The 27,194-nt window shown below is 41.0% G+C and overlaps 1 protein-coding gene across 2 annotated transcripts in view; it reads left to right on the top strand.

Annotated features, from left to right (window-relative positions):
* FREM3 (FRAS1 related extracellular matrix 3) overlaps window positions 1–27,194 on the top strand; it is an 89,597-nt gene that overhangs the window by 8,265 nt on the left and 54,138 nt on the right. For both annotated transcript variants that reach the window (XM_081021856.1, XM_081021857.1), the window contains exons 2-3: window positions 455–544; window positions 26,193–26,339. In XM_081021856.1, the coding sequence (XP_080877982.1) occupies window positions 455–544; window positions 26,193–26,339 (237 nt within the window). The remainder of the gene's footprint in view (window positions 1–454; window positions 545–26,192; window positions 26,340–27,194) is intronic.

A 27,194-nucleotide genomic window follows, 5' to 3' on the forward strand; every position in this document is an offset into this window, starting at 1 on the left:
ATGTGGGTCACAATTGTAAAATCCCACGTAGATTGCATTCAGGGAAGGTAGTGAATCCTGGAATTGTAATCTAAACAGCTCTTTGAAAAACAGAATTGCTCAAGACAGTGGCTCAAGTCATGGACTTGAGTTTTAAGATCACTTTTTAAAAGTAACTTTTAAGTTTCTCTTCATGTTTCAGCCTTTAGCAAAAACAAAAATACCTGTATTCAGCACTTATAGTTTTGTTTTTAAATTTGTTGTTGGTTTGATTTGCGAATGGTTGCTTGCATATATTTTTTGTGTTGTATTTACTAGGGGGATATTATGTATCCAAAATAAAACAAAAAGTCTGCAAAGAACATTTGCAGTTTGCAGGCATATTCCTTTTAGAAGTTCAAACTACTGAGAAGTCTTTGGTGTCAGCACTGTAGTGATTCAGTTACTCACGTGGATTTTTTTCTTATCCTGTTAGCTGATATTGATGACATGAAGATCTGCTATGTCTTGAAGGAAGGTGACAATGCAACTAATGACATGTTCTACTTCTCTGTTGAAGACAGTGGTAAGATAACAAATTTCTTGCTGAAGTATACTCTAAAATCGTCACAGGAATATTGGAAGCAGTTATACACTTTCTATTGGGAATTTGATAACAGTTTTAGGTGCAATTTTGCCAGAAAAGAGGGAGGGGGTCCAGCTAAGGTTTACTCAGAATAGACCCACTGATATTAATGGTCTTGAGTTAGTCATGTGCATTAATTTGAACGGATCTACTCTGAGTATGATTAACGTAGAATGCACTCCATGTATTCTGTGTATTTTTATCAACCTAAAACAATGCATGTTTATTTATAAGCAAGTTCCTCTGTGAATAGTGGTGCTTCCTCCTAAGTAAGTGTGCATGGGATTGCTGCCTAGAAGTTGCCATTAACTTTGGCTTGATACAGCAGGTTTGTTGTTGTTTAGTCATTTAGTCGTGTCCGACTCTTCGTGACCCCATGAACCAGAGCACGCCAGGCACTTCTGTCTTCCACTGCCTCCCACAGTTTGGTCAAACTCATGCTGGTAGCTTCGAGAACACTATCCAACCATCTCGTCCTCTGTCGTCCCCTTCTCCTTGTGCCCTCCATCTTTCCCAACATCAGGATCTTTTCCATGGAGTCTTCTCTTCTCATGAGGTAGCCAAAGTATTGGAGCCTCAGCTTCAGGATCTGTCCTTCCAGTGAGCACTCACGGCTGATTTCCTTAAGAATGGATAGGTTTGATCTTCTTGTAGTCCATGGGACTGTCAAGAGTCTCCTCCAGCACCACAATTCAAAAACATATACTGCAGGTTAGGGACCTGGAATATGTGGCAGGATCCCCCTGTTTGCACTTCACGCGATGTTTTTGGGGTACAGCTCTCATCACCCCCAACCATTGGCCATGCTGGCTTGGATTGGTGGGAGTTTGAGTTGAACAACATCTGGAACCTTGGAAGCTGCCTTGCACCAAGAGCAACCATTTGGTCCATCTAGCACACAATTGTCTGCTATACTGAATGGCACCATGTCCCCATTAATTCCACCCCTACATGAAAATGCCAAGAATTGAACCAGATACCTTTTGCATACAAAGCTTGTGCTCAGAAGCCCTGGCATCCTCAATTTTAAATATTTTCCAGGTGTAGCTAACCTGTATCATTGCCATAGTGACTGGAAAATTTTCATAACATTAGCCCTTGCACAAGAATCCAAACATCTATCCCTAATCATTTATTGGTTGGTATAACTGTTTTTGTGCGTGCCATAAACCAATGCCTGTTTCTTTGCGCCATAAATTTCCCTGCATTCTTTGTTCTGCCTATGCAGGGAGAATGCTCTGAAGTCCTAGGCTGTGTGATTGCTAAATATTTATATAGTGCTTTCAAGGTATATGTTCTTAAAGAATAAATCAAACAGAAACCTGCTAAATGCATGCCCTTTAACACTAGAAAAGAAGAATTAAAAGGGGGAAGGGAGGAATTTAAAAACAGTGTGGAAAATATGGAACATGTTAGAGCATATACTTTAGTAGTAACTCAAAGCTCACTGTTGGTTGGAACAGTAATGGAGCATGAAGGCAGTCTATGTGATTACTTTTGTGCCTTCATTTTGCTCCCAGACTTCCATAAAATTTTATAAAATTGCAACCTTAAATTAGCATTCTAAAAACCAAATACTTCTGCTAGACACATATCTACAATTGCTGGCTATTTAAATGATAAATGATAAAGAAAATAATAGACTATAATTACTACTCTTGCAAATCAGACGGTTCCTTTGATAATTTAGGCTGCAGTTGTGTGAAAACACTTTCCAGAGAGCAAATTTGAAGGGGACATTTCCACATAAAAATGCACAGGATTGTGTTGTTTCATAAGAAATTTGGAATAAGATTCCAAGTTTCAAAAATGCCCATTATTCAGGCTAACTTTTATACTAGATCTTGATAGTTTTGGAGCGTACAGGCAGCTGGCTTTATCACATCATCTAGTATTATATTCCTAAAGCTCAAAAGTAAACTAACAAGTTGTAATACACTTATGTTCCTTGTGCAAGTAGATTGACCTTCTTTATGTCTCGTTTTATGGCTGTTTACATCCACAGGCAAAGGTGTTATTATTGTGTCACAATTTACAATGCATCTGGATGGAGATTGCATTCCGCCGGATGTTGTACAGAGACAGAACAAAATATGATACCTGCTTCATACATTTAAATAAATGCTTTAGCTGTCAAGTTTCATGGCAGCTTTCTGAACATGTAGCTGAGATGTAAAGAACTGAATAACCCTTCAGAAGAAGATAATTAAGTAAAATGTATGCTGTTTACTAATGAGTCTGAAAGTCAGCCCAGAGGTATTAATAGATATGTAATTTAAAATGATGTGGGACGCGGGTGGCGCTGTGGGTTAAACCACAGAGCCTAGGACTTGCCGATCAGAAGGTCGGCGGTTCGAATCCCCGTGACAGGGTGAGCTCCCATTGCTCGGTCCCTGCTCCTGCACGTCAAAGTGCAAGTAGATAAATAGGTACCGCTCCGGCTGGAAGATAAACGGCATTTCCGTGTGCTGCTTTGGTTCACCAGAAGTGGCTTAGTCATGCTGGCCACATGACCCGGAAGCTGTACGCCAGCTCCCTCGGCCAATAAAGCGCCGCAACCCCAGAGTCAATCACGACTGGACCTAATGGTCAGGGGTCCCTTTACCTTTTAAATTTAAAATGATAGGTATATATGCAAAATGTTGTTAAATCAGATTATATTCTCAATTATACATATGTGAATCTAGTGAAAGTGCACCAGGGGCATAGTTAAATTGTTTGGATCTAGCATTCATTAATGTCCTATGACACAGTATTCCAGGGTTCCACGTACCAGGTTTGAGTGGCTAACAGCTGGGATTCTCTGGAACGAAATCATATGTGTTTAGCAGAAATCCCTTAATGAGTTTGAGGCCTGTGAATATAAGTGATAAGGTGATACTGAAGTTGGTAGAAGGTGATAATCTGTGGCACTGGTTTTGAAAGCTGGAGGAACGCGTGTGACATGAGTGTGAACATATCAATGCTAGATGCAAGCGTTCATGATCCTTTATGGGTGGCTAGTAGATGTTGTCTTTATGCACATTCTTTTCCTACTCCAGAGAATGTAACAAATAACTCCATATTTCAGCACTGCACAGGTGTATAATTCTGACTCATGGTTAATGCAGGAACAGGAATATTGCAGAACAGAGAAGTTTGAGAAGTTTCATTTGGTGAAGCCCAAGATCCCAGGTAGACTAGTAGCAGAAGCTGTCAAGGATTTACTTTGGCCAGGTGCAATTAGCCTTGTGCTGATTTGATTAATCAGCAAAGCCCAGGTGCTGTTAGTTAGGTTCTTGGGGTGATTGAGTTGGCTGGCCACCAGACTTTTACAGTTTGGCAAAAAGACCCTGTTAGTTCAGCTATTCCACTCAACATAAGTATGTCATGCTCCTCTGAAAGGTTAGTTTGGAATCCAGTTGGGGGTTCCAAGAATGTCTTCTAATCCTGCTTCTTTTGTATGTATTAACAGGTAATTAGAATGTAGACATTAACTTTTCTTGGTTTTATATTCTCAGCTAAAAGTTTGTGTAACTGAGAAGCTTGCCTTATTTTAAATAAACCTTTAGATTTTTTACTGGTCTGGGTTGTCACTTCAGAGTTGCTTCATGCTAGATTCAGCTGCCTGTATTTGTCTTCTATCATAAATTGTTATCTCCTGGGCTGGAGAGGGCTTCTCTCCCACTCCTAGACAGCAGCTTCTTAGTAATGGCTTGTGTAGCAGATGTTATAATGGTGCAGATGTGGGATGAGTAAGGCAGAGACGCTTTAATCCAGTAACTTAAAATTTTATAATGAATAATAATTTTTAGTGTTTATATAGTGTGTAAGTGTTAAAGATTTGCCTTGTTTACATGACTCGGTAAGCCGAACTATGGCTTACTGTGTCTGTGCAAACATATGGGCTTCCACAGAGGAGCTTGCAACCCCTTTGTTCCTCCTCAATCCATTTTTTGCTTCTGAGATAAGATAAGGTTGGGCTTAGCATCTAAACCTGGGCATGCTTTTCACTGACCACTAACCTCTCCATGTGGTCTGTAATTGTGTGAGCGAATGACCAGGTAGATAGAGCTACAGTCTCAAGTAGGACTGTACTAGTGACAGTTCTGAACTCTGGAATTGCCCTGGGTGAATTCTGGGCACTAAGAGTGTATGGTAATTAATATGCAGATGGTTGCTCTTTTTGGCAAGTGTTGGAGTAGATGCACTCTCTTCAATCTTTATGCTGTTGTTTCTGTTGTTGTTTATTTTAGAAGGCAAATACCTGTAATTTAAGAATAGCGCATTTGGTTTCCCCACCCTGCACACCATATTTATCTTTATATCCTGACTAATAATAGGATGCAGGAATGTTATTTGCTCATTCAATTTGTTAATATAATGGGAGCTGTTGAAGTTGTGGAATACAAATCTATTAAAATAGACCAGGCACCCCCAAACTCGGCCCTCCAGATGTTTTGGGACTACAACTCCCATCATCCCTAGCTAACAGGACCAGTGGTCAGGGATGATTGAAATTGTAGTCCCAAAACATCTGGAGGGCCGAGTTTGGGGATGCCTGAAATAGACAAATGCATAAAATGGGAGTAGGAGGGGAAATCCTGTCCAGATTATATTACTTTGAGATATTGCTTCATTGAGATTTTCTTGTATTAGATTTCAAGGAATAAGAGTTCTCTTGTTTGAGTAAGAATTCTCTGAGCCATACCTCTGCTGGGTACATTTGCATCCTTGGCAGTCTTACAGCTTGAAGGATCTTCCTTTTTTGAATGAAGCCAATATAGTAAGCAATAGACAAAGCTGTGACAGTGCAAATGACCCTTGTCTGCGCTTTGTCTCTACCAGTGGAAAAACATTGAACCTGAGCTAATTGGAACAAAATGGCCTGAAAGAAAAACCATATTCAGTCCTTCTGTAACTGCATGCAACTGACAAACACAAGTATTTAGGCTGCAGTTCTATACTCACTTGCCTCAGAGTAAGCCCTATTGAGACTTGCTTCTGAGTATGGCATGTTTTGGATTGCACTGTTACTTGGTTAACACAAGGAATGCAGTTCTGAATTTAGCTAAGCTAATGCTATCTTTACTATGCAAGAGAAGATGTTGTTTGTACTCCTGCAACCAACTGTTGTGTGTGTTTTGCGAGTGGATAGATAGGCACATCAAGGGTTATAACTGTAGTAACTAATGTAATAAAAGAAATAGATATCAAGTTGATTTCCATGAGAAGTTAGGCCACTTGGTACTCCAAACCAAGGACCATAGCTTTAGCCAGGCTTCCTCAACCTCGGCATCGCAGATGTTTTTGGCGTACAACTCCCATGATCCCTAGCTAGCAGGACCAGTGGTCAGGGATGCTGGGAATTGTAGTCTCAAAACATCTGGAGGGCCGAGGTAGAGGAAGCCTGGCCTTAGCTATGGTTTCTTGTTGCTCAAAATATGCAGTAATGTCACTATTAACAGTTGGATAATAGTATGCAGTTCTGGTTAGAAGTATGTATATTCACATTTACAAACCCAAAGCAGTGTCAAATAAAGTATTAGCTAATATATCAACTATATCAACTTGTACACAGGGGATGCACATCATATACAGAAAATTGTTTTTATATATAATACTAGGAGCACAAAAAAAATCAGCTGATCTCTATGCACATCCCATTTATAAGCTGTGCACAAACTTCTGAGGCACAGTCAATGTCACCAAGTTCAGAAGTATGTGCTACCTGCAACTTTCTGTTTTACTTAAGGTTCCCTGGACCAGAGTGGCAGAATATTCATTATACACTAAAATTGATTGAGAAAGCTGGTGATCAGCAAACGCAGTTATCCAGTGGGAGTATCTTAAAATATTACATTCTCTGTTTATTGCAGTTTAAAATATTGCAGTCAGAGAGGCTGGATATTATGTCTAACTTGCTTTTTTATCTGTTGCTTTTTAAAATTATTTATAGTGTATGCTTCTGATCTTCTTTCAGAGTGAAAGCAGGATATACCGTATTTTTTGCTCTATAAGACTCACTTTTTCCCTCCTAAAAAGTAAGGGGAAATGTGTGTGCATCTTATGGAGCGAATGCAGGCTGCGCAGCTATCCCAGAAGCCAGAACACCAAGAGGGATTTCTGCTTTCACTGCGCAGCAATCCCTCTTGCTGTTCTGGCTTCTGAGATTCAGAATATTTTTTTTCTTGTTTTCCTCCTCGAAAAACTAGGTGTGTCTTGTGGTCTGGTGCGTCTTATAGATCGAAAAATACGGTAAATAATATTCAATATATACCGTATTTTTCGCCCCATAGGATGCACCGGCCCATAGGACGCACCTAGTTTTTTGGGGGGGAAATAAAGAAAAAAAATTATTCCCCCCCCCCAGGTGCGGGGCTGGGGTTTCCCCCGACCCCAGCCCCCAGAACAGGCTGGCTATCCGCAAACCATGGGAGAGCTGCGCGAAGCCCGAAGCCTGGGGCGTGCTGAGCTCAGCGCACCCCAAGCTTCTGGGTGCAGGAAAGCTCTCCGCTAGCTGTGGGAGAGCTGCGCGAAGTCACGCAGCTCTCCCATGGCTAGCGGAGAGCTTCCTGAAGCCTGGAGAGCGAAAGGGGTCGGTGCGCACCGACCCCCCTCGCTCTCCAGGCTTCAGCGAAAGCCTGCATTCGCCCCATAGGACACACACACATTTCCCCTTCATTTTTGGAGGGGAAAAAGTGCGTCCTATAGGGTGAAAAATACCGTAGTCTGTGTTTTAAAATTTGCTTTATGGTTATATTGATGTTCGGCATCCTGAGCACTAGCATGAATTGGAAAGACTGCACTAAAATCTAATAGTAAGGTGTGTCCCCCCCCCCCCCCCCGTGTACAGATTAGACTTGCTATTGTTGTATTACCTCTGTCAATTAACAGGATTTTGTAGAAAGTAGGTTTTTATTCTGCTGTTCAGCATACATATTAGGGGAAGGAAAACCACCTGTGGTGATCTTTTTGTCTCAGAAAAAGGATCTATGCAGTTAAGCATTTTGATATATCTATCTGTTTTACTTGCTTTTAAAAGCTGTGAAGTGTGTTGAAATAAATGTATTTTAAACAATGAAAATAGTTTCCAATGTAGGATCAGACTGTAGAAACTCTGCCTTATAAGGGAAGAAATCCTGGAGGCTGGCACAACAGTATAAACAAAAAAAGTATAATCCCCCTTCATTATATACCTCCAGCCATGTTTAAGAAATATAATACTTTGCAAGGAATACTAATTAACAAGCATAATGACTATGCCTGACTTTTCAAAATAATATCCATACTCTCAGTTGTCAAGTAGAAGATTTTTCTTGCCACATAGAAAAGAGCCATTTTCACTGTTAAATGGAGGCTATTATGTCACTCCTTCTTCATGACCAAAGCTTGGGAATACATCACTTTGGGTTGTCTGCTGGGAGGAGGGATCACTCAGTGGGAGCAGACATGAGGGAATTGCACCCTTTCAGTTTACTCCCTGGAAATACAGTGGTATCTCAGGTTACATACGCTTCAGGTTACAGACTCCGCTAGAAATAGTACCTCGGGTTAAGAACTTTGCTTCAGGATGAGAACAGAAATTGTGCTCCAGCGGCGTGGCAGCAGCAGGAGGCCCCATTAGCTAAAGTGGTGCTTCAGGTTAAGAACAGTTTCAGGTTAAGAACGGACCTCCGAAAGAATTAAGTACTTAACCCGAGGTACCACTGTAAAAGGGCCAAAAAAGTAGCCAAAAGCCTACTGTCCCTTAGAATATGCTTGCTTTCCTATTCATACACCTGAGAATGGTTGACCTAGCTGGAATCGCTGTGACTGCTATTCACTGACAAAAATGAGATTTTAAAACTCTTGCTCAAAAACTATGCCACAAAAAAGCATGCCAAAAAGAGGAATTTTTAAAACATTAATTTCAGTTTTCAAAACATTAATTTCAGTTTTCAAAACTAGTCAGAATCACCCCTGGAGTGATTTTTTTTTTTTAATGAAGCTGCTGTAACGTCATTGTAAACTAATGTAAACACTGGTGCAATTAGTCCTACAAGTAAAGGATCTGATGTGAAGAATCCAGGAAAATGTGTACAGTGCCAGAGCTTATATAAAAACTTCCCTGGGTAGTGTTTTCCACACGGCAGTAGCCATGGAATGAACCTCTGGTACATGCAGAACCAAAAGACGTGCCCCCATACATGATAGCAATGAACGGGCAGGTATAAATTGGGTACGATGATGTCTCAGATATTGTTCAGAGTTGTTTAGGACTTCATACACTTGGTATAACACCATAAATTTGGCCTGCTAGTAATCCTGGCCACGACCCATGCTGCCACATTCTGCACTAGCTACGGCTTCAGGACCAAATGTAAGGGCAACCCCCATACAGAACACATTGCAGTAATCCTATCATGAGGGTATCAGTGCGTGGGCCCCTGTAGCCAAGCTATCCCTATCCAGGAAGGACCAAACCTGACGTACCTGCTGGCATAACTTTAGCATTGGGTCCCAATTCAGCCTGTGTTTGAAATATTGCAATAAGAAGACTTTCCCTCAAATGCTTAAAGTGTTCCCATATTTTGGCATTTTACGTAGAAGACATTTGTCTGCAACAGCACATTTACAATTTCACAAAGCATTTTCATATGTGCTACAGTTATGTAACTGCATTTTCTCTGCTGCATTTATTTATTATTTATTTCATAAAATTTATACACCTCTTGATAGTTTTTTTTAAAAAAAATACTGCTCAAAGTGGTTTACAAAAGATGCTTCTGGGGCTGTGGGCCTTGGTGCCTTAGTTCGGATCTCTTATACAGGAAAAAAAGAATGATATACTCATACAGTTAAATACATAAAAATCCTTAATGAAAATTACATTTAAATATAGGACATTTAATGACTGAACATAACATGCTAATGAGTACAACTAATGCTTTTTAAAAAAAGAATTGGCTGAACATTAGCTTTTCAATTAGTGCTATTTAAATATTGCAGTTAGTAAAACACCCTCTCCCCCTTACAGTTTTTCCATTGTACATAGTGAATGGTGTTAAATCTTTGATTTCTTAGCTGGTTGGGATCAGTCACTAAGCCCCTTTCTCAGAGTGCCTGAGTTAATCAATAGACCGCAAGCAGGACAAACAATCTTTTCTCCTTTCTGCATCTTCATCTTTCATGCCTGATTGAGAGGGGCTTTGCTATGTAAGTTGTTAGCGCTGAATATATTTTTGAAAATGTTCCTTAAGCAGATACTTGGTTGCAAGCATCCCTTTGAAGTAGTGTCAGTTCTTTTGGAGATAAATGTGAAAATGTGTTTGTTTTCTTTTAGAGTGAGGAGTTTTCTGCCTTGTCCAATTACAGCAGTTTTTTAAAAACCTGAGAGAATACTGTTAATAAAGACACCATTTCAGTATAGCAAATAGGTTGACTGTAGTGGACTTGAAAAGTACTCTCCCACTACACCTTTTCTTGCGTACATCTAATTTATTGCCTAATTTTTAAATGTGACAAATAATAATTATTTTTTAGTGCTTCACATACCTACTCAGAGACATATTGAAATTAACAAGACTTAATTGCATGTGTCAGTCTCATTGATTTCAGTATGCTGCTGAGTTGGTGCGTGTCAGTAGGAATCTCAACCTCAATTTATAGCAGTCTGCTTTCCTAATTGTTATCCTCAGCTTGGGGGTAAAAGTTCTGCCTGGTGTGTGCTTCTGTAATATATTAAATATAATCAGCACAGCTGAATTTAGGCTCAGTCTTTCTGGACATTAATATTCTTGGTCATCTTGTAAAGCTAAGCCACCTGTGAATGTAGATGGGTGCTTGCCTTTGCTTCTAATGGCACTGTTTTGATTGCTTTCTAGACACAACCATTTGACACCTGCCATTTAACTATATAGTTCATACTACAATGTTTGCCTGTATATGTCCATGACAAGGCAAACAAAAGATAGATTTCTAGCAATTTGTTACATTTGGAAGCAAAGCTTAAATACTTGACTGAAATGCTATTGCTGCTTCTCCCTAATTAACACATTGCAGCTTGCTCAGAGGTCATTAGTGTTTTAAGCAATATGTCAAATCAATTTCTGTGCTTTCAGTAAAATTACAGTAAAGGTTATGAGGACCTCAGAGTTTATAAGGAGACCACTACGCTGATGACCACCCAGGAATAGATGAGAAACAGGGCTGAATCAAAGGAAGTTCATATGTAGGCAAGCTGAGAACTCTTCTTTTTGGAATGCAGCGTCTAAATGTCTAAATAAATAAATAAATGTAAGTATGAAAAGCTTACATTACGTTCTGGGAGATTCATACGCTTTCTCATGCAGCGTGGACTTCAGCACAGTTGTTGTAGCAACACATATACACACAGATTTGATTAGGGCACCATATCTTTTGCACCATCTAATTATATAATAATTTTTGGTTCTTTCAGCTGAATACCAAGGAAACGTACCCTCTTTTAAAAAACTTGTTACATTAAGTCTTGCCCATGGTTTTTATAATATCCCACAGAGTTTAGAATGTGGACATCCAGGTTCAAAGGATTTTTCCTGGACAGATACCTCTTTGAACTTAAACCAGCTTGAGGCAGAGGTGTTCAGATATAATTGCAGCTTGGGGTTGACAACCTTTCTCAGCCTGCAGGCAACATTCCCCTCTAGGCAAACGTTTGAGGGTTACAAGTCAGCGGTGGGTGGGGTTGGCGGCAAAAGGGCCAAGCAACAAACATGAAGTTTACGTTTGTATAGTAGGCTAGGTTTTGCACACGCCCACACACCCTTCTCTATCCTCCATTCAAGCAAGCAGGAAGCATCAAGAGCACATTCAGTTCAGGCAAAAGCACTGGGCGGGGGGGAGGGCAAAGGAAGGCATTCAGGCCTAGGGAATTGGAGTGATGTTGAGGCAGGGGTATGGCCTGGTATGGTCCCAAGGGCCACATAGGGATGTTTGGGGGGCACTTTTGGCCCTGGGGCCTGAGGTTCCTCCCCTAGTGGTGGTGATCAGTGAGTGACGAGGTTTCCTTTCTAATACTCTGTGTTGCATTTCTGGTACCTGCACCTGACTGGAAAAATTAGCTGTTTTCTTCATGGTCTTAGCTCTTCCACCCGATGGAGCTATTTGAATTAGGAGCTAGAGGACAGATGCTTTGTAAACTTGAATCGCAGGGTTTTTTTGGAATTTTGAACATTCTAAGACAATAGCTGTGCACAAGTTGCTGCAATCTACAGGGCAGACTGTGTAAAATAAATTTTATTTCAAGACTTGGAGTAAACCTGGCACCTTCGCAAAATGGAGATGCAAAGTTCTGCGAAAATGAGTATTCAGTTGCTGAATAAATCCATCAAATTTATAGTTTTATCTCGCACTACCACACAATCATAAAGTGAGCCTTGCCAGACTCAGTCTGCCCCCTTAAAATGGAATTAGTTGCGAGATGCTTGCATCACTTCTGTTTTGAGGAATGGGTTGTCAGCTTGAAATGTATAATTACATGAGAAAATTGTTAGTGACTAGGTGATATACTGTGTCTTAATCCTTTATGAATATTTTTAGGCACTGTGCAACTATTAAAGGAATAAGTAGAGAAATATTTTACATGTCATGATGTCTACGCAATTATACCTATCTTACATGTCTGTGATTATTTTAAAATACTTAAGTGGCTAAACTTTATTAATGCGTAAGTAATCACATTAAGCAATGTTGTACCAGCTCTTTTCTTTAAAATACAATTGTGGTTTTTGAAGTTAAGAAACTTGGAGTTACTAACCTTTGGGTAAATGATCTAAAAGATAAAATGAGAAGCAAAAATCCCCACACTTGAGCATGCACTGGAGATTGTGCTCAGTGTTGGATGAAGGAAGCAGCCGGTCCAGTGGTGTCTCGCTCTGTAGATTTGCCCAGCGTCTGTGTCAGTTTTGGGGTTTGTTGATCTGGCTGGACTGGGGGTGGGCTTGAGGGAGTGGAGACTGCTTCTTTCCAAATGTATTTAAATTGTGCTTCAGTCAGTCAATTCTTGGTCTAATGACCCATCCACCCTACCTATTTGTTTACTTGCACTTTGACGTGCTTTCGAACTGCTAGGTTGGCAGGAGCTGGGACGGAGCAATGGGAACTCACCCTGTTGCATGGATTTGAACCGCCAACCTTCTGATTGGCAAGCCCAAGGGGCTCAGTGGTTTAGACCACAGTGCTGTCCCAGCTCCTGCCAACCTAGCAGTTTGAAAGCACACCAGTGCAAGTAGATAAAGAGGGTACCACTATGGCGGGAAGGTAAATGGCATTTCCGTGTGCTCTGTCTTCCATCACGGTGCTCTGTTGCACCAGAAGCGGTTTAGTTATGCTGACCACATGACCTGGAAAGCTGTCTGTGGACAAACACTGGCTCCCTCGGCCTGAAAGCAAGATGAGTGCCGCAACCCCAGAGTCGTCTTTGACTGGACTTCACTGCCCAGGGGTCCTTTACTGTTATCTGCCTTTACCCACCCTACCACCTTCAACTTGGAAAGCCCTTCTTGATCTAGCTGTGTTCATTGGATACTGCAAAATCTTGGGTTGGCTGCCAGCTAAAGGAACTGAAAAGTAATTTAACTGCACCCTTATATTGCCTAGGCATGGCATGAGTTTTCACCTTCCTCGTAGCTGAGGTAGGGAATTTGGTATTACTTCTGTGATGGATATTAGTTTTCATTATCACAGCTGGTGCTTTGGAATCAGGTGGAGCTGCTCCTAAGGCAAAAGTAGGGTGAGCTCCTGGGTAGGGATGAGGGAGAAATTAAATTTCATTCACATTTTAAGCCCGATATACCAAATTTGCTGTTTCTGAAACAATATGAAAACAAGCACACAGCCAGCCCTCGAAATTTTCACTTATCTGAAATTTGCTCCGTAGTTCTCTGACTGAAAAATGTTTACAAAAATACATATGTTAGGGGAAAGTGTACATAAAAAATAATGCATTAGTGAAAATAACATACAAAAATGCATTATATTTGGGGTTGTATCCTAAATAATGAACACGACATGCTTCTGACAGTTGTCCTTGTGCACTAAATGCTATAGCACTATTGGCTTAGGGTAAATTTTGTATAAACTCACCCTGAATTGAAATCAATGAAAGATCTATATAGGCAAGTCATGCTTGCAATCCAGGCTAGACTATGATTTTGTACGATGATGGAATTTTTCCAGAGGGATCGGTAGCTGTGTTCACAGCAGAGATGGGAAACGAAAAGCCCTCGAGGTGCTGTTATCCTCCAGCTCCCATGAGCCCTGGCCCTTATAGCTTGCAATCAGGAATGATGGAACTTGTAACATCTGGAGGTTGCCCCAGACCTGTGTTATGGCTATTGTAATAAAGAGTCTTGCACTGCAAATGGGTGGAATGATGGCCCTATTAACATCAGCTAGTAATGTAAGAGAGGCTGTCTGGAGTTTGTCCCTATAGAAAATTGTAGCAGGAAGGTTATTCGTTTCCGTAGCAGTTGAGTTAAAATGTAATGCAATAGCTAATCAGATAAATCACTTAATTCACCCTTAATTTCCACTCTATATTCAAGAAGTAGCAGGAAGGAAATAGTTGATTACTTAATACATTTGGAAGATAGCTGAGGAAAATACCAATTCTTAGTTTTCATGGATGTTTGCCATCCCAGTTAATCCCTATTAACTTTTTTAAAATGTTCCTCTGTTTGAACTAAGCATTTACCCCCATACGTAGCTCTAGATTATATTTCTTTTTTTTTTTTTTTAAATAATATTTATTAAAATTTTCAAAAAAAAAGAAAATACAGAAAGCAAGAATTTACATATTTTCATATATCCTTATTTTCATATATCCGCTTTCTGGGACTCCCCCCTTCCCCCACCCCTACCATATTCCTTTTTCATATTGTTGGCTCCACAAGCTCTCAGTTCTAATTAAAAACTTAATTTGTTAAACCATTATTCGAATTTAAAATTTCTGCACTCCACATCAATACCCTTAATAAAACACAAAAAATTTCTTTCCCAAGGCCCACCCCATTTTCTTTCCACAATTTCCCTTTTTTTAATAATAAAAGCTCCCCACATAATAAAAATATCAGAGATAAGAAATAAAGAATATAATAGATAAGACAAAGCTAGTTCAAAAAAAAAAAAAAGAAGTTAACAAGCCTTTGGATTATAGTTCTCCCCCCCTGTCCCCGGTTTAATTTCCCCCTGACCACCAAACCATGTTATCCGCCTGGGATTCTTACAATCCATAAATCACCTATTTCCCCCAACTCCTTGCTGGTTTTTTCTTTTCTTTTTTTTTTTTTTTTTTTTTTTCCCCTTTCATAAACATTTTTAGAGCACTTAACTTCAGATCTGTAATAAAACTCCCCCCATTGTTCTTTCCAAATTGTAGTCCAGTTTCCTCTTGTTCCGCTGCTGAAACGTTCTAATTCAGAAGCTTAGTAAGTCTGCAGGGATTATTATTATTCAGGAACAAGAACTTGCGTTCAGTCCCTTCCTTTCTTCAATAGAAAATTCTATTGTCTCCTTTAGCTGAACACCCTGTAGACAAAATATTGTTTCCGTTTCGCAGCTTTCCCAGAAGATAACCAGTCCTGTAAAATTCCAATGGTGTTTTTTTCCACTTACGACCATCTTTGTAATGTCCCGAAACTCCTCTAGGGGGATTGTTATAACTTTGTCTTCTCTAGTCCAAAAGTCCGATTGTTATCCATATTTTCGCCATTTTGTATCCAAGTTTTAACAAATTGTAACAAATTGTAACAAATTTAGCCAGCAAAGTTCTCATAATAAAATCCTCTCTGCTTTCCGACTTTGACAGCTACTTTGTCAGCTGTCAAAATCTCCGACTCTTTTCACCAGGCTCTCTCTTCAATCACCCCGGTTCCCAGGGGGGGGGGTTACGTTTCTTCTCCCTCAGTTCATCCTCCAGCACAGTTCTTATAATTCCCCATCGTGAAATTCTTAGTTTTTATCAGCGATACAAATCTTTTTGGACCTTGGTTGCCCCGTCCTTGTCTTGAAAGGTTTACAATAGGGGGGGGGACTGACTTCCTTTTTGGATCCCCCCCCGCTCGTATCCAATTCAAAAAGAAATTCTTTTTTTCCTCCTTTTAAACCCAGTTTCCAAATTACTCACGGGTTGTTGTCTAAAAGTCCGAATTTTCAATAGAAGAAGTCAGCGCTCTCCGCCGGATGGCATGCGGCTGCGCTCGGCAGGGATAGCAGAGGACTCAAAGCACCACGCTTCTCCCCGGCACCCGATCCTTAGCCTTTAAAAAGGCTCCTTCACGAGTCGGGAGGGCGCTAGCGGTGCCAGCCGAGTCTCCATGTCCACGACCCTCGTGGCCGTGGTTTTTAAGGGTCCCCGCATCGCCGGTGCGGTAGGACCCAGCCCCTGCCGAGCAGACTCCCTCCGGAGCTCGGAGGGAGTCCGCCATTCGGCGATGGCGCCAACCCGGAAGTCTCTCTAGATTATATTTCTGTATTGCAGTTTTTACTGCACCCATGTATGCATGCTTGTGAAAGTCCTGCCGTTTTGTTTAATGTCTTGCTGCCTTGCACCTGAGTGGTAGCAGGGAGGCTGAAGAGAAAGACTGTTTAAAAATGGATTTATAGCTACCTTTACATAGGAAATATAACAATGGGCCAAAGAGAGTGAGATACTTTTTTAAAGGAAGATTTCTTTGAACTCCATATTTGCTTTTGTTCAATCCCAGTTGACTAGGTTTTGATCAATACCAGTTGACTGTAATCATTCCTGGAACACTTTTAGCAACTATAGTAGTTAAAAACATCTGGAAGCCTCTGGCTATATCACTGTCAGTGACAAATCCATGGGTGGATAGACCATAGGTCTCAAAACTTGTATAGAATCATAGAATTGTAGAGTTGGAAAGGACCCTGAGGATCATGTAGTTTAACCCCCTGCAATGCAGGAATATGCAGCTTTCTCATATGGGGATCGAACCTGCAACCCTGGCATTAACAGCACCATGATCTATCATGTGCTAAGGGGTGTCCTCTTCCAATGCTAAGCTCATGGGGGGGGCACAGTGGCCATGAAATACAGTGCCCCTCGCTGCACTTTTAATTGCCTTTCAAGCCATGGAAGATGACAGTCTGAAGTGCAGAGCCTTTTATATCCGTGGAGGATTACCTTGCATTTTAGACACCTGCAACATCAGGGTACAAAAATGTGTGGGGAGCCTCTGCAAATACAATGCTTCAGCATATCGCTTTCCACAAGTTGGAAGGCAGTAGAAATTATGCTGCCCCACTGCCCATTCTTCCTAGCTCATCTTCACACCTGAAGAAGGAATTCCTTGTACCTACTCTGAACCTTCACAGGGGCTGGGGCTGGTGTGATGGAAGAACACTGATCCTTGGGGATAATATGCAGAACACAAATATACCAAATGTCTTCCATAATAAATTTGGGGGCATGAAATGCTTAAGGAAAGTAGACGGTGCAGGTGAGAGAAAATGCTGGAGTGAAGCATGGTGGGGAGTGCTTTAATATATTTTATTTTTCTGCCCCTCCTACCCTCACCTTGGGTATTATTGAACTTTTATCCTCAGAATATTACAACATTTTTACTGTTGAGGTTCTTTTTTCTTATTGTTGTTTCCCTTGTTGTTTCATTTATTTCTATATGTTGTTATTAATCACCTTGAGCTTCTTTCGGAAGGAAAAGTAGGTACCAATATTCAATGAAACAAAGGTGCTTTCAGCAGTTAGCAAAACACACACACACACACACACACACACACACATATATGAATGAATACAGTATATTATTTGTCATCTGTAATACTGTAAACCTGTAAGCACAGTTGCAAATTTAATCTTACATGTCGATCATATAAGAATGGCAAAATGATGAACTAAGTAATTGGCAAAATGGTGTGTTCTGTTGTTCAAAGCAACCCATGTGTAATGAGACCTAGAGGATTTGTTGGAGCACAGGAAGCAATCAGAGACTGGATCTGTTGCCCTGCCAGCAACTTTTGCCAGAATAACAATTAGTGTTGGACTTTGTGGCAGTGTTACCGGCAGATGCCAATTAGGCATAAGAGTCAAAGGAAAGCCCAAAAAACCTGTATTTCCTTGTCTGTTCTTTCCCTGTCTCCACATTGAGTGGAATACTATCTAGCAAATGATTCTCTGGCATGTAGAGAAACTTATATTTCTGTCACAGCTCTTGGAACTCTTCCAGAATACTGGCAGGAACTTTAGAGTCTTATGAATAGCTATCTATTCTTATAGCAGGTTTATTTTTACATCCTGTATTCATTTCACTTGAATACACTATGCTGGCACCCACAAAGTGCATTTATCATATTTTTCCAAGCACACTCTTCAGGGCACTTGTGTACACACACACACACACACTCTCTCTAATAGGATCAGTGTTTTTTCACATTCTAGGCTAGCAGTCTTGTGACTTTATAGATCTGTATGTATATAATTGGACAGACATTTTGCAAGTATAGTGACGGGTGTCTAAAAGCCCTGATGTATAATTGATAATGACAGCAATGCGTATATAACAATTGCTAATTCTATTTGAATTGTTTTGTGTTGGGTGGGAAGGCATTGAAGATTTTGATATTTTAATTATCAAATCATCAATTTTGCATAGTTTTTTCACGAAAAGATATTTTGTTGTTTCGTTGTTGTTGTTTTTGCTTATTTATTAAATTTCTGTACCACCCTTCATCCAAGAATCACAGGGTGGTTTACAATATAAAAACAAAAATATATTCCATAGTAGCAAACAAAAACAATAGCCCTCCCCACACAGTCCATAGATTGTTTAAATAGCCAAAGGCCTGAGAGAAAATGAATGTTTTTGCTGGGTGCCAAGTCAGTGCCATATTCCTAAAGATGCACAGAGTAACTTTTCGTTTATTTTTTATTTTATAGTGTGTGTGTTTTCACTAATGTACAGCAGTATCCAATGATACAAAATGGGGCAAGTCCATCCTGCTATAATGCCAGGTAGTTGTTGGCTGTTAGCACACGGGGCTCTGTAGTGATAAACCTGTGTCATGCATCACTTGCCTTAAACGCAACAATTGTTAGTTTGGACGGAAGGCCCATCTAGTCCAGCATCCTGTTTTACAGAGTGGCCAGATGAGTAGGAAGCTGAATAGCAGGAAATGAGCCCAGTATCCTCTCTGGCGTTTTGTCACCTAGCAACTGATAGATCAGAGCCATGCCGCCTTCGAACCTAGAGATAACATATCAATTGTGACGTTTCACTGTTGAAAGACATGTTTATTCATTTGTCTAATCCACCTGTTTCTGAGCTGCTTAACACAATTGGGTGGGTTTTGCTACACTACACTTGGCGCTAGTGAGGTCACTGCTCTCAGACTGAACTACCCTGGTGTGCCAACATGGCGGTCAGTGTAGGCAGTACTGAATTAGATGGGCCACAGGTGTGATTTGTACACTAACTTTGCTATGTAATGGGGCATTTCTGGATTATCTGTTGTGTGGGTGAGAGGGAAGGCAAAATTAGCAGGAAATTGGCCCTGATCGTGTGGTTGTTTCATTCATGCAACACCCTGAATGGGGAGGGCTTGCACTGCAAGGACATGGCTCCCACATGGCTTTGAGTGCGTGTAAATGAGGTCTTATTTCTTCTTCTGTGGTGTTTTTGGATGTCTCGTCTCTTGAACTACTCAATTCACATTTTTCTGCAACTTGTATATTTATCTTACCTGGTGACTTTTACACACACTTCTCTTGAACTTGATGTTATTTCTGTATTGAATGTGCCTGGTGAAGCACATAGTTCAGCCCCCTTCCTGGCTGTTCATGCCTAGCATTTCACAATAGAAGCAGGTGATAGTTTGTTTTAAATATGATTATCTTTCGTATCTTGACATGTTTTGTATTTTTCTCCTGTTGAAAAAGGAAGGCTCTCTGGAGAAAATGGTGGAGAGTTGAAGGTCTTTGTAAAGACCTGACCTTTATTGGGATACTCTTGGTCCTTCAGAAGTTGTTGGGCTCCAGATCCCATCAGTTGCAGCCTGCAAGGCAGCGGTCAGGGGAGTTGTAGTCCTGGAATAATGGAAGGGCTTCAGGCTCCTCATGCTCATTCTTCTCATGAATCTGGATGGTAGAGTGTAACCTGTTAGGGTCATGACAAATGTCAATGTTGCTGGTTGCATAGCTGTATGTCTTAGCAGTGGGGCCACAAGTGGGGAGAGAAGGCGGAACACCTACTTTGCCCCAAAAGGAAATCAGTGCCCAACCCAGTGATAACACAATAAATGCTGCAAGGAGGATGCTGCAGCGCAAGATAGGAAAAGAGGTGATGTGTTGTAGAATAATCCAATTGAAGAAGCTAACAAATCTTGGCTGGATCTAGGCACCTCAAAGAAGCGATTCAGTTAAACGTGTTGCAAACTCGTACAGGGAAATCTGGTAGAGAAAGATGGGACTCCACAGCGCCATCTGGTGTAACGGTGTTATATCACATATACAACACATATAAAATGCTTTTTCTTTACCAATCTAGCCAAGTCCCATGTTGCTGGTTGGGAAGGAGCCCTCATAACAGTTTAAGCTTCAGGGCCCAAAAAATGTAAGGCCACCACTTCCTCTGCCTGCTCTTTAACGATCCTATGTAAAGAACAGGCAGAGGGATTTTATCTCCCTGTTTTTGCGCTAAGTACCACTAATAACTTCATTTTTATTCACACTTTCCACTAATTTACGCGTTTTTGTAAACATTGGTTGAAGAGCTACATCACAAAATTCAGATAGGTGTGAATTTCAAAGGATAGCTGTGTTTCAGTTTGCATGTTGCTACAGAAACTGCAAGTTTGATATGTTCAACTTCAAATGCATATTGAATTTAACGTCTCATCCATCCCTTATCCAGGCTTAATGTTTTGTGTTAGACATACAAATGAAATTAAGGTAATGTGTGTAGGGGAATTAAAATCACGTAATATACAGATGATATTATCCCTTTCAGATGTCTTAGACTGCAGCTCTCATCACATTTAGAGGCACTAAGTTGGTGAAGTCTGGTATGCAGTTATAGAATTAATAGGAATAAGTCAAAATTATTTTGTTATTTTGAATATTAATACCATTGATGGAAACTTGAAAAAGCTTGTGGGAAACTGAAATGTGGAGATCTGGATGTACTTGCTATCTATGTGTTTTCCATGTGAAATTTAAAACAGGAAAGGAAAACACTTTGGAATGGGAAAGAAAACACTGTTCGAAGAATTATTGCTTTAAGAGACAGAATGTGCCAAATTGAAACAGAAGACTCAAGAAATGTGTTCGGATATTTGAATAAAGCAATATAAGTGATCAGAAAGAACATGGCTGCATTATTATTGTTGTTGTTGTTGTCGTCATCAAAATCAGTTTCTAATGAATGCTTTGTAGCTTCTTCTGAAAGGCACCAAGTACAAACCTTAAAAAGATTAATGTCTAAAAATGGTGGGGTGGCGGCACAGAGCAACTGACAAGAGACAATAGGGAATATACAGTTTGCGGCCTCCTGTTACACTTTCTGATTTTGTGTTGCTGCAGGCACTGGCTCTCTTCGATCAATTAACTTCTAGGCCTATTGAAAGAAACATTACCTCACTTCATAAAATGGAGGCTTGAAAGCATGAACTCTGTTCTTTAACAGATAGGTAGCCGTGTGTATCTGAAGAAGTGTGCTTGCACACGAAAGCTCATACCAAGAACTAACTTAGTTGGTCTTTAAGGTGCTACTGGAAGGAATTTTTTTGCTCTGTTCTTTAACTTAGTTTTCTGTTATCAAAACAAACAATAATTCTTATTTGTGTTTTACAGTATGGTGCGTGCATAAAGGGAATGTGTTCTGTCAACAATTATAAATGAATATGTTAAGATATTAACATTTCCCAGTGACACTGAACGTAAGACAGCTTTAAATAATGTGACGGATTAGGAGACCCCTAATGTCTGAGCAAAGCTTTTATTGTATATACAGCTATATATAATAGTACATCTGTTGTAATCTTAGTTAAGGGAGGGTATCGGATCTCTGAAATGGATATGATAGGGCTTCTCACCAGCTAAATTTTGACCAGATAAAATCCAGTACTCTTTTGAAAACTTTAAAATGGCTCCTTTACAGTGCTGCAAAAATATAATATTAGAAATATGATAGGACAGTCAGAATTCAGTTTTATCATCCGCTCTTAACTTTTGAATAATGGCATGTGACTTAATCTGAGTGGCGTTTCATCATTGCATCCATAATTACATCCATTTATACTGATCTGTTTTGTCTTTGAAATAGAAGAAATCCCTAGTATACGTAGATTTCATTTATTTAGGACTCTTCCAAGGTGGGAGTCTTCCTGTATGAGAAATATATTGATGCTTCATCCCCTAGACTTTGTGCTGACTTGGGCGAATTAAGGAATTAAGAAAATCGTTACGTAACGAATGGGCTTTAAATTATGGCTTGCAGGAATATTACCTCTCATTGACAAGTCAGTGCTGTGAGTTGAATGGTGTTTGATCCAGGCTTCTGCTAAAGGAAAAGAAGACAATTTTTTGCCACTTACCCCTTCCTGCTACAGATCCCCCAACCGCCTCAGCAATGTGTTCCAGAGGGGCTGAGAGGCCTTTCAGAGCTGCATGGAGGGTGTTTCACAGGGAAAGGATAGTTAGCTAGAGTTGCTTCTCGCCTCCTTTCAGAGATTGCTTCCACTAGATCAGGTATGGGGAACCTTTGGCCCTCCACATGTTGCTGAACTAGAACTTCTTTCAGCCCCAGCAAGCATGGCTAATGACCAAAGAGAATGGGAGTTGTAGTTCATCAACATCTGGAGTGTCAAAGGTTCCTCAAACCTGCTCTAGATGAAAAGCCATTCTGCAAGCAGAAAGACCGCCTTGCAATTCTTCTAGTGATCCACTATACTGATGGCAGCTGACATTTCTAGCATGACGGGAAGTATAAGGGAAAATATGATGGGAAATGTCATCTATTTAATCTGTCCAACTGACACTGAAAGACATGCACAAGGTGTGTGGAATGTTGTCATCTGCACTCTGCTTTGAAAAACAGAAAGGCAGTCTGAAAAGAATAGGCTTCTACACAGTCAGTCAACTTGTATTAGTCCAAAACTAGCTGCTTTCCTTAAAATTCCCCTGGTGTGTCTTATTTGTCACATAGTGTTATTACTAGTGGCTACTGTATTTACGAAATGTTAGCTTACTAAAATGTACACTCAACAGTTTGGTAAACTATTCGTCCGACATCGTTTCCAGCTGAATATGAGAATTTGACCACAGAAGGAATCCGCAAGAACTAAATTTGCCTTACACATAAATAAGAATTAGTTCACATATCTGATTATGATTTCTTTTAATCAGAGTTCAGAAAGAAAAATAAAATCGAATTTCTTTCTCTTAAAACCCTCTTTCCATACCTTGACCTCATATCATTTGACCTTTGGGATAGAGAGAAAGGCAGCCATGAAAAATGAGTGCAGTTGTCTTTTTACTTTCACGGATGCTCAAGACATCTTGGTCACAAAAGTTCTCTTTTTTGAAAGAGGAAAAAAAATGCAGACAACTTGTCATGGGAATGGAGACAACTTGTCATGAAGAGCTTGCAGCATCTGTCATCCTTAGGAGGAACGTATTAAGCAGACAGAGGCCTTGTGGCTCCATAGTATAAGTCACAGGTGTTATTAACCATAATAGCTCAGTGAAGAGACTCATTTAATAAGAGGTATGCAGCTGTCATCTGGGCTAATTTGAGTGTATTTCTACCATCAATTTCACCAAGATAACAGTGATTTGCGCAATACAGGGCATTTCTTGTCCTTCTCTTAAAAATTCAAACCATAAGTATTTTTACGGGGTACGTGCAGTGCTTGTTATTTGCATCCCAAAGGCCAAATAAGGAGTAAGACACAGTAGGTTGGGTTGAACTAAGGGCCAGTTTGTTAAACAACGAGCCATATGAATATTTGCAGAGGGAAACCCCTTTAGGTTGAGGACTAAACGGAACCCCAGGCCAAGCCTGCAGCTAACAGCTTGGTAGGTTTCTGGATGAAACATCGGCTCTGGATCCATTCCAGTCCGGCTTCCGCGCTGGTCATGGGACCGAGACGGCTCTGGTCGCCCTAACAGATGATCTCCGCAGGCAGCTGGATCGAGGCGGGTCGGGGCTGCTGATTCTTCTAGACCTGTCAGCAGCCTTCGACATGGTCGATCACGAACTCCTGGACCACCGCCTTGCCGACGTGGGGATCCAGGGCACAGTCCTTCAATGGCTGCGCTCGTTTCTCTCTGGTCGGGGACAGAGGGTGGCGCTTGGGGGGGAACTGTCATCCCGCCACTCCTTGGTGTGTGGAGTGCCCCAGGGTGCGATACTCTCCCCGATGCTTTTTAACATCTTTATGCGCCCCCTCGCCCAGCTTGTCCGGAGTTTTGGGCTGGGCTGCCATCAGTATGCTGATGACACCCAACTCTATCTGCTGATGGATGGCCATCCTGACTCGGCCCCAGACACACTGATCAGATGCTTGGAGGCTGTGGCTGGATGGTTACGTGGGAGCCGGTTGAAGTTAAATCCTTCGAAGACAGAGGTCCTCTGGCTGGGACGGGACGATATGGGATTGAGGGGGCAACTCCCATCTCTTGCGGGGGTGCAATTAGTGCCAGCACCGTCCGTTAAGAGTTTGGGTGTAATCTTCGATACCTCCCTCTCCATGGAGGCGCAGATTGCAGCTATAACAAAGGCGGCATTTTTTCATCTCCGCCAAGCTAAGCAGTTGGCTCCTTACCTCTCTCGCCCTGACCTAGCCACTGTGATCCACGCGACGGTCACCTCCAGACTGGATTATTGTAACTCGCTCTACGTGGGGCTGCCCCTGAGACTGACCCAGAAACTCCAGCGGGTGCAGAATGCCGCAGCGAGACTCCTTACGGGGTCTTCGCTGCGGGATCACATTCATCCGGTGCTATACCAGCTGCACTGGCTCCCGGTGGAGTACAGGATCAGGTTTAAGGTGCTGGTTTTAACCTTCAAAGCCCTATACGGCCTAGGACCCTCGTATCTACGGGACCGCCTCTCCTGGTATGCCCCACAGAGGAACTTACGGTCTTCAAATAAAACATCTTGAAGGTCCCAGGCCTCAGAGAGGTTAGGCTGGCCTCAACTAGAGCCAGGGCTTTTTCGGCTGCGGCTCCAACCTGGTGGAACGCTCTGTCACAAGAGACAAGGGCCCTCCAGGACTTGACATCTTTCCGCAGGGCCTGCAAGACAGAGCTGTTCCACCAGGCCTTTGGTCAGGGCGCAGCCTGACTCCCTCCTTTGGCAATCTTTACAATACTTTAGTTTATGGTTGCCATCAATTTTGATTTTAATTAATTCTTTGATGTTTTTATAACGTTGCACTATTTTAGTGTTGTTAGCCGCCCTGAGCCCGGCTTCGGCTGGGGAGGGCGGGATATAAATAAAATTTATTATTATTATTATTATTATTAATCACGTGAACCAACTTGCCTGAAGAAATGGGGAGTATATACAAAACACTGCTAAACCTTTTGTTACATAAATACTATACTGGTATTGTCCAGGAGGGAGAGAACATGCCAGTCGGGCATGTGACTCTGCCAGGGTCCTACTCGAGTGTAGGGCTGTACTCCTGACAGTAAATAGTGGGCGTTACCAGAAATGGGGAGTATGGCAGAGATGCCTGCCCCTTATCCCAGGTATACCACCCTGGGATAGGAGAGGAGGCACAAACCTCCACTGGCCAGAACAAGCAAATGGTGAGCAAAAGACTCCTTCATGGCTGAGATGCGACTATAGGTCATACTGAGAGTTGGGGGGGGGGAGAGTGGGTGCCGCTAAGAGAGGGAAAGGGGGTAAAGGTGGCCTTTGGCCTCTAAATAAGGAGTTGGCTCCACTCCCACCGCTTTCACGTATGGGGGGGCAGTGTGGTGATGCAGAGTGTCCCCCAGGAAGCAAACCACAGCATCACAGATCTCAAAGGTGTTCTGCTGCTGAGACTGGCTGGCTGAATGGTATTTCTGTAACTTTCTCTGTTGAAAAATAATTTGATTTAGAGTATTCAAAGTACTATTCCACCAAGAGTATGATCTCATATTTTAAAGAACATTTCTAAGTCATTGCTGTTCCCCATCACACACTTCTCGGCTAATTAAGACTTGGCATTGCAAAGTTATTGTTATGGGTAGGGTAGGGAAGGCTTATAATTCCTGAATCTAGCAATTAATTAATCCAGTTTATTTGTAAGATTTGCCACACAGCAAATGGGTAAGAAGCAAAGCACCCCTCAGATCCAGATAAGGAAAAAATGGTGCTTTTATGAAACCATTATCACAAGCAGTTTAATTATCTTCTGTTAAACCCATTGATGTGTATTTTTCATTGTTACTAATTAAATGACTGACTGAAAATCTCCCAAAGCCTTAAAAACTAAAAGAATGTTTGTGTGAGATGTGTATGAGAGCATGCTTACATTGCATATTTAAGGAATATTGGGCTTCTTGTACATTATGTGTTCTGTACAATGACATTTGTTTTGTGCCGATGAATTTTAGGAGGAAACAAGTTGAGGAGCCAACCTTTCCGTCTGAACTGGGCTTGGATTTCTCTGGAAAAAGAATATTATGTTGTAGACGAGGAGTCAAGGGTTCTGGAAGTAACACTCAAGCGGAGAGGATATCTGGGGGAGACATCATTTGTTAGTGAGTATACCTTTAATTTGTCCGAATGCAATTTTATTAGAGGAACTTACAAACCATCAAAATATGATTAAAGGGTGGTATAAAATGGTTGAAAATAAACCATACTCTTAATATTTAATCAATGCATTTCTGCAGTAAAATGGTCAATTACAGCAATTCTTGGCTTCATTGGTTATCTGCACAGGTTGTTTTTTTTTTACAGTTTACTACAGCAGAGTGGCTTTCACATGGCTTCAAAACCATGAATGCACAAGTTTATAAATATGTTCAAGATTGTGGACTAGTCATATTTGACTGACTCATGATTTATTGAAAAATTACTTGTTACTGTATAGATTTTTAGGATGCATTCATATAATTCCGATTTATTTCATTGGTTACTGTGTATCAAGGCATTACTTGGAACATTTGGGTACTATTAACTTGTGGTTGTCTTCCCTGTTTTGGGTTCTGTGACCTCTTTAAAAACTATTTTAAAACTGCTGCAGTGAATATTGGTCTTAAGCAGTCATAGTGCACACTGAATGAGAGAGAAAGTGGCCAGAAAACTGTTAATGTTGTTTAATGTTTCACAAAAGGCAGTGAACTTTCCCAGCTTCAGCAAAATGCCTTGACTGCCTTTGTTTAACAGTGAACTCTTGTGAGAAACAGAGAAAAGAAAGTCAATAAGAAACACCAAAGTGTCCTTTATCAGATGCTTTTCAGAAGTATTTAGATAAATGTGAAGTGGAACATTCCAGTCGGCCACTGGATAACGCATGGAGACGTTTCAAAACACATTCCTCGTAAGGCTCAGTGTGTGGAAATGCAGCACTGCAATGCCAATGCTTTCTTATAAGTAGGGCTGGGCGATAC

The sequence above is a fragment of the Podarcis pityusensis genome (assembly GCF_964106645.2).
Source record: "Podarcis pityusensis genome assembly, chromosome: 9".
Lineage (NCBI taxonomy): Eukaryota > Metazoa > Chordata > Lepidosauria > Squamata > Lacertidae > Podarcis > Podarcis pityusensis.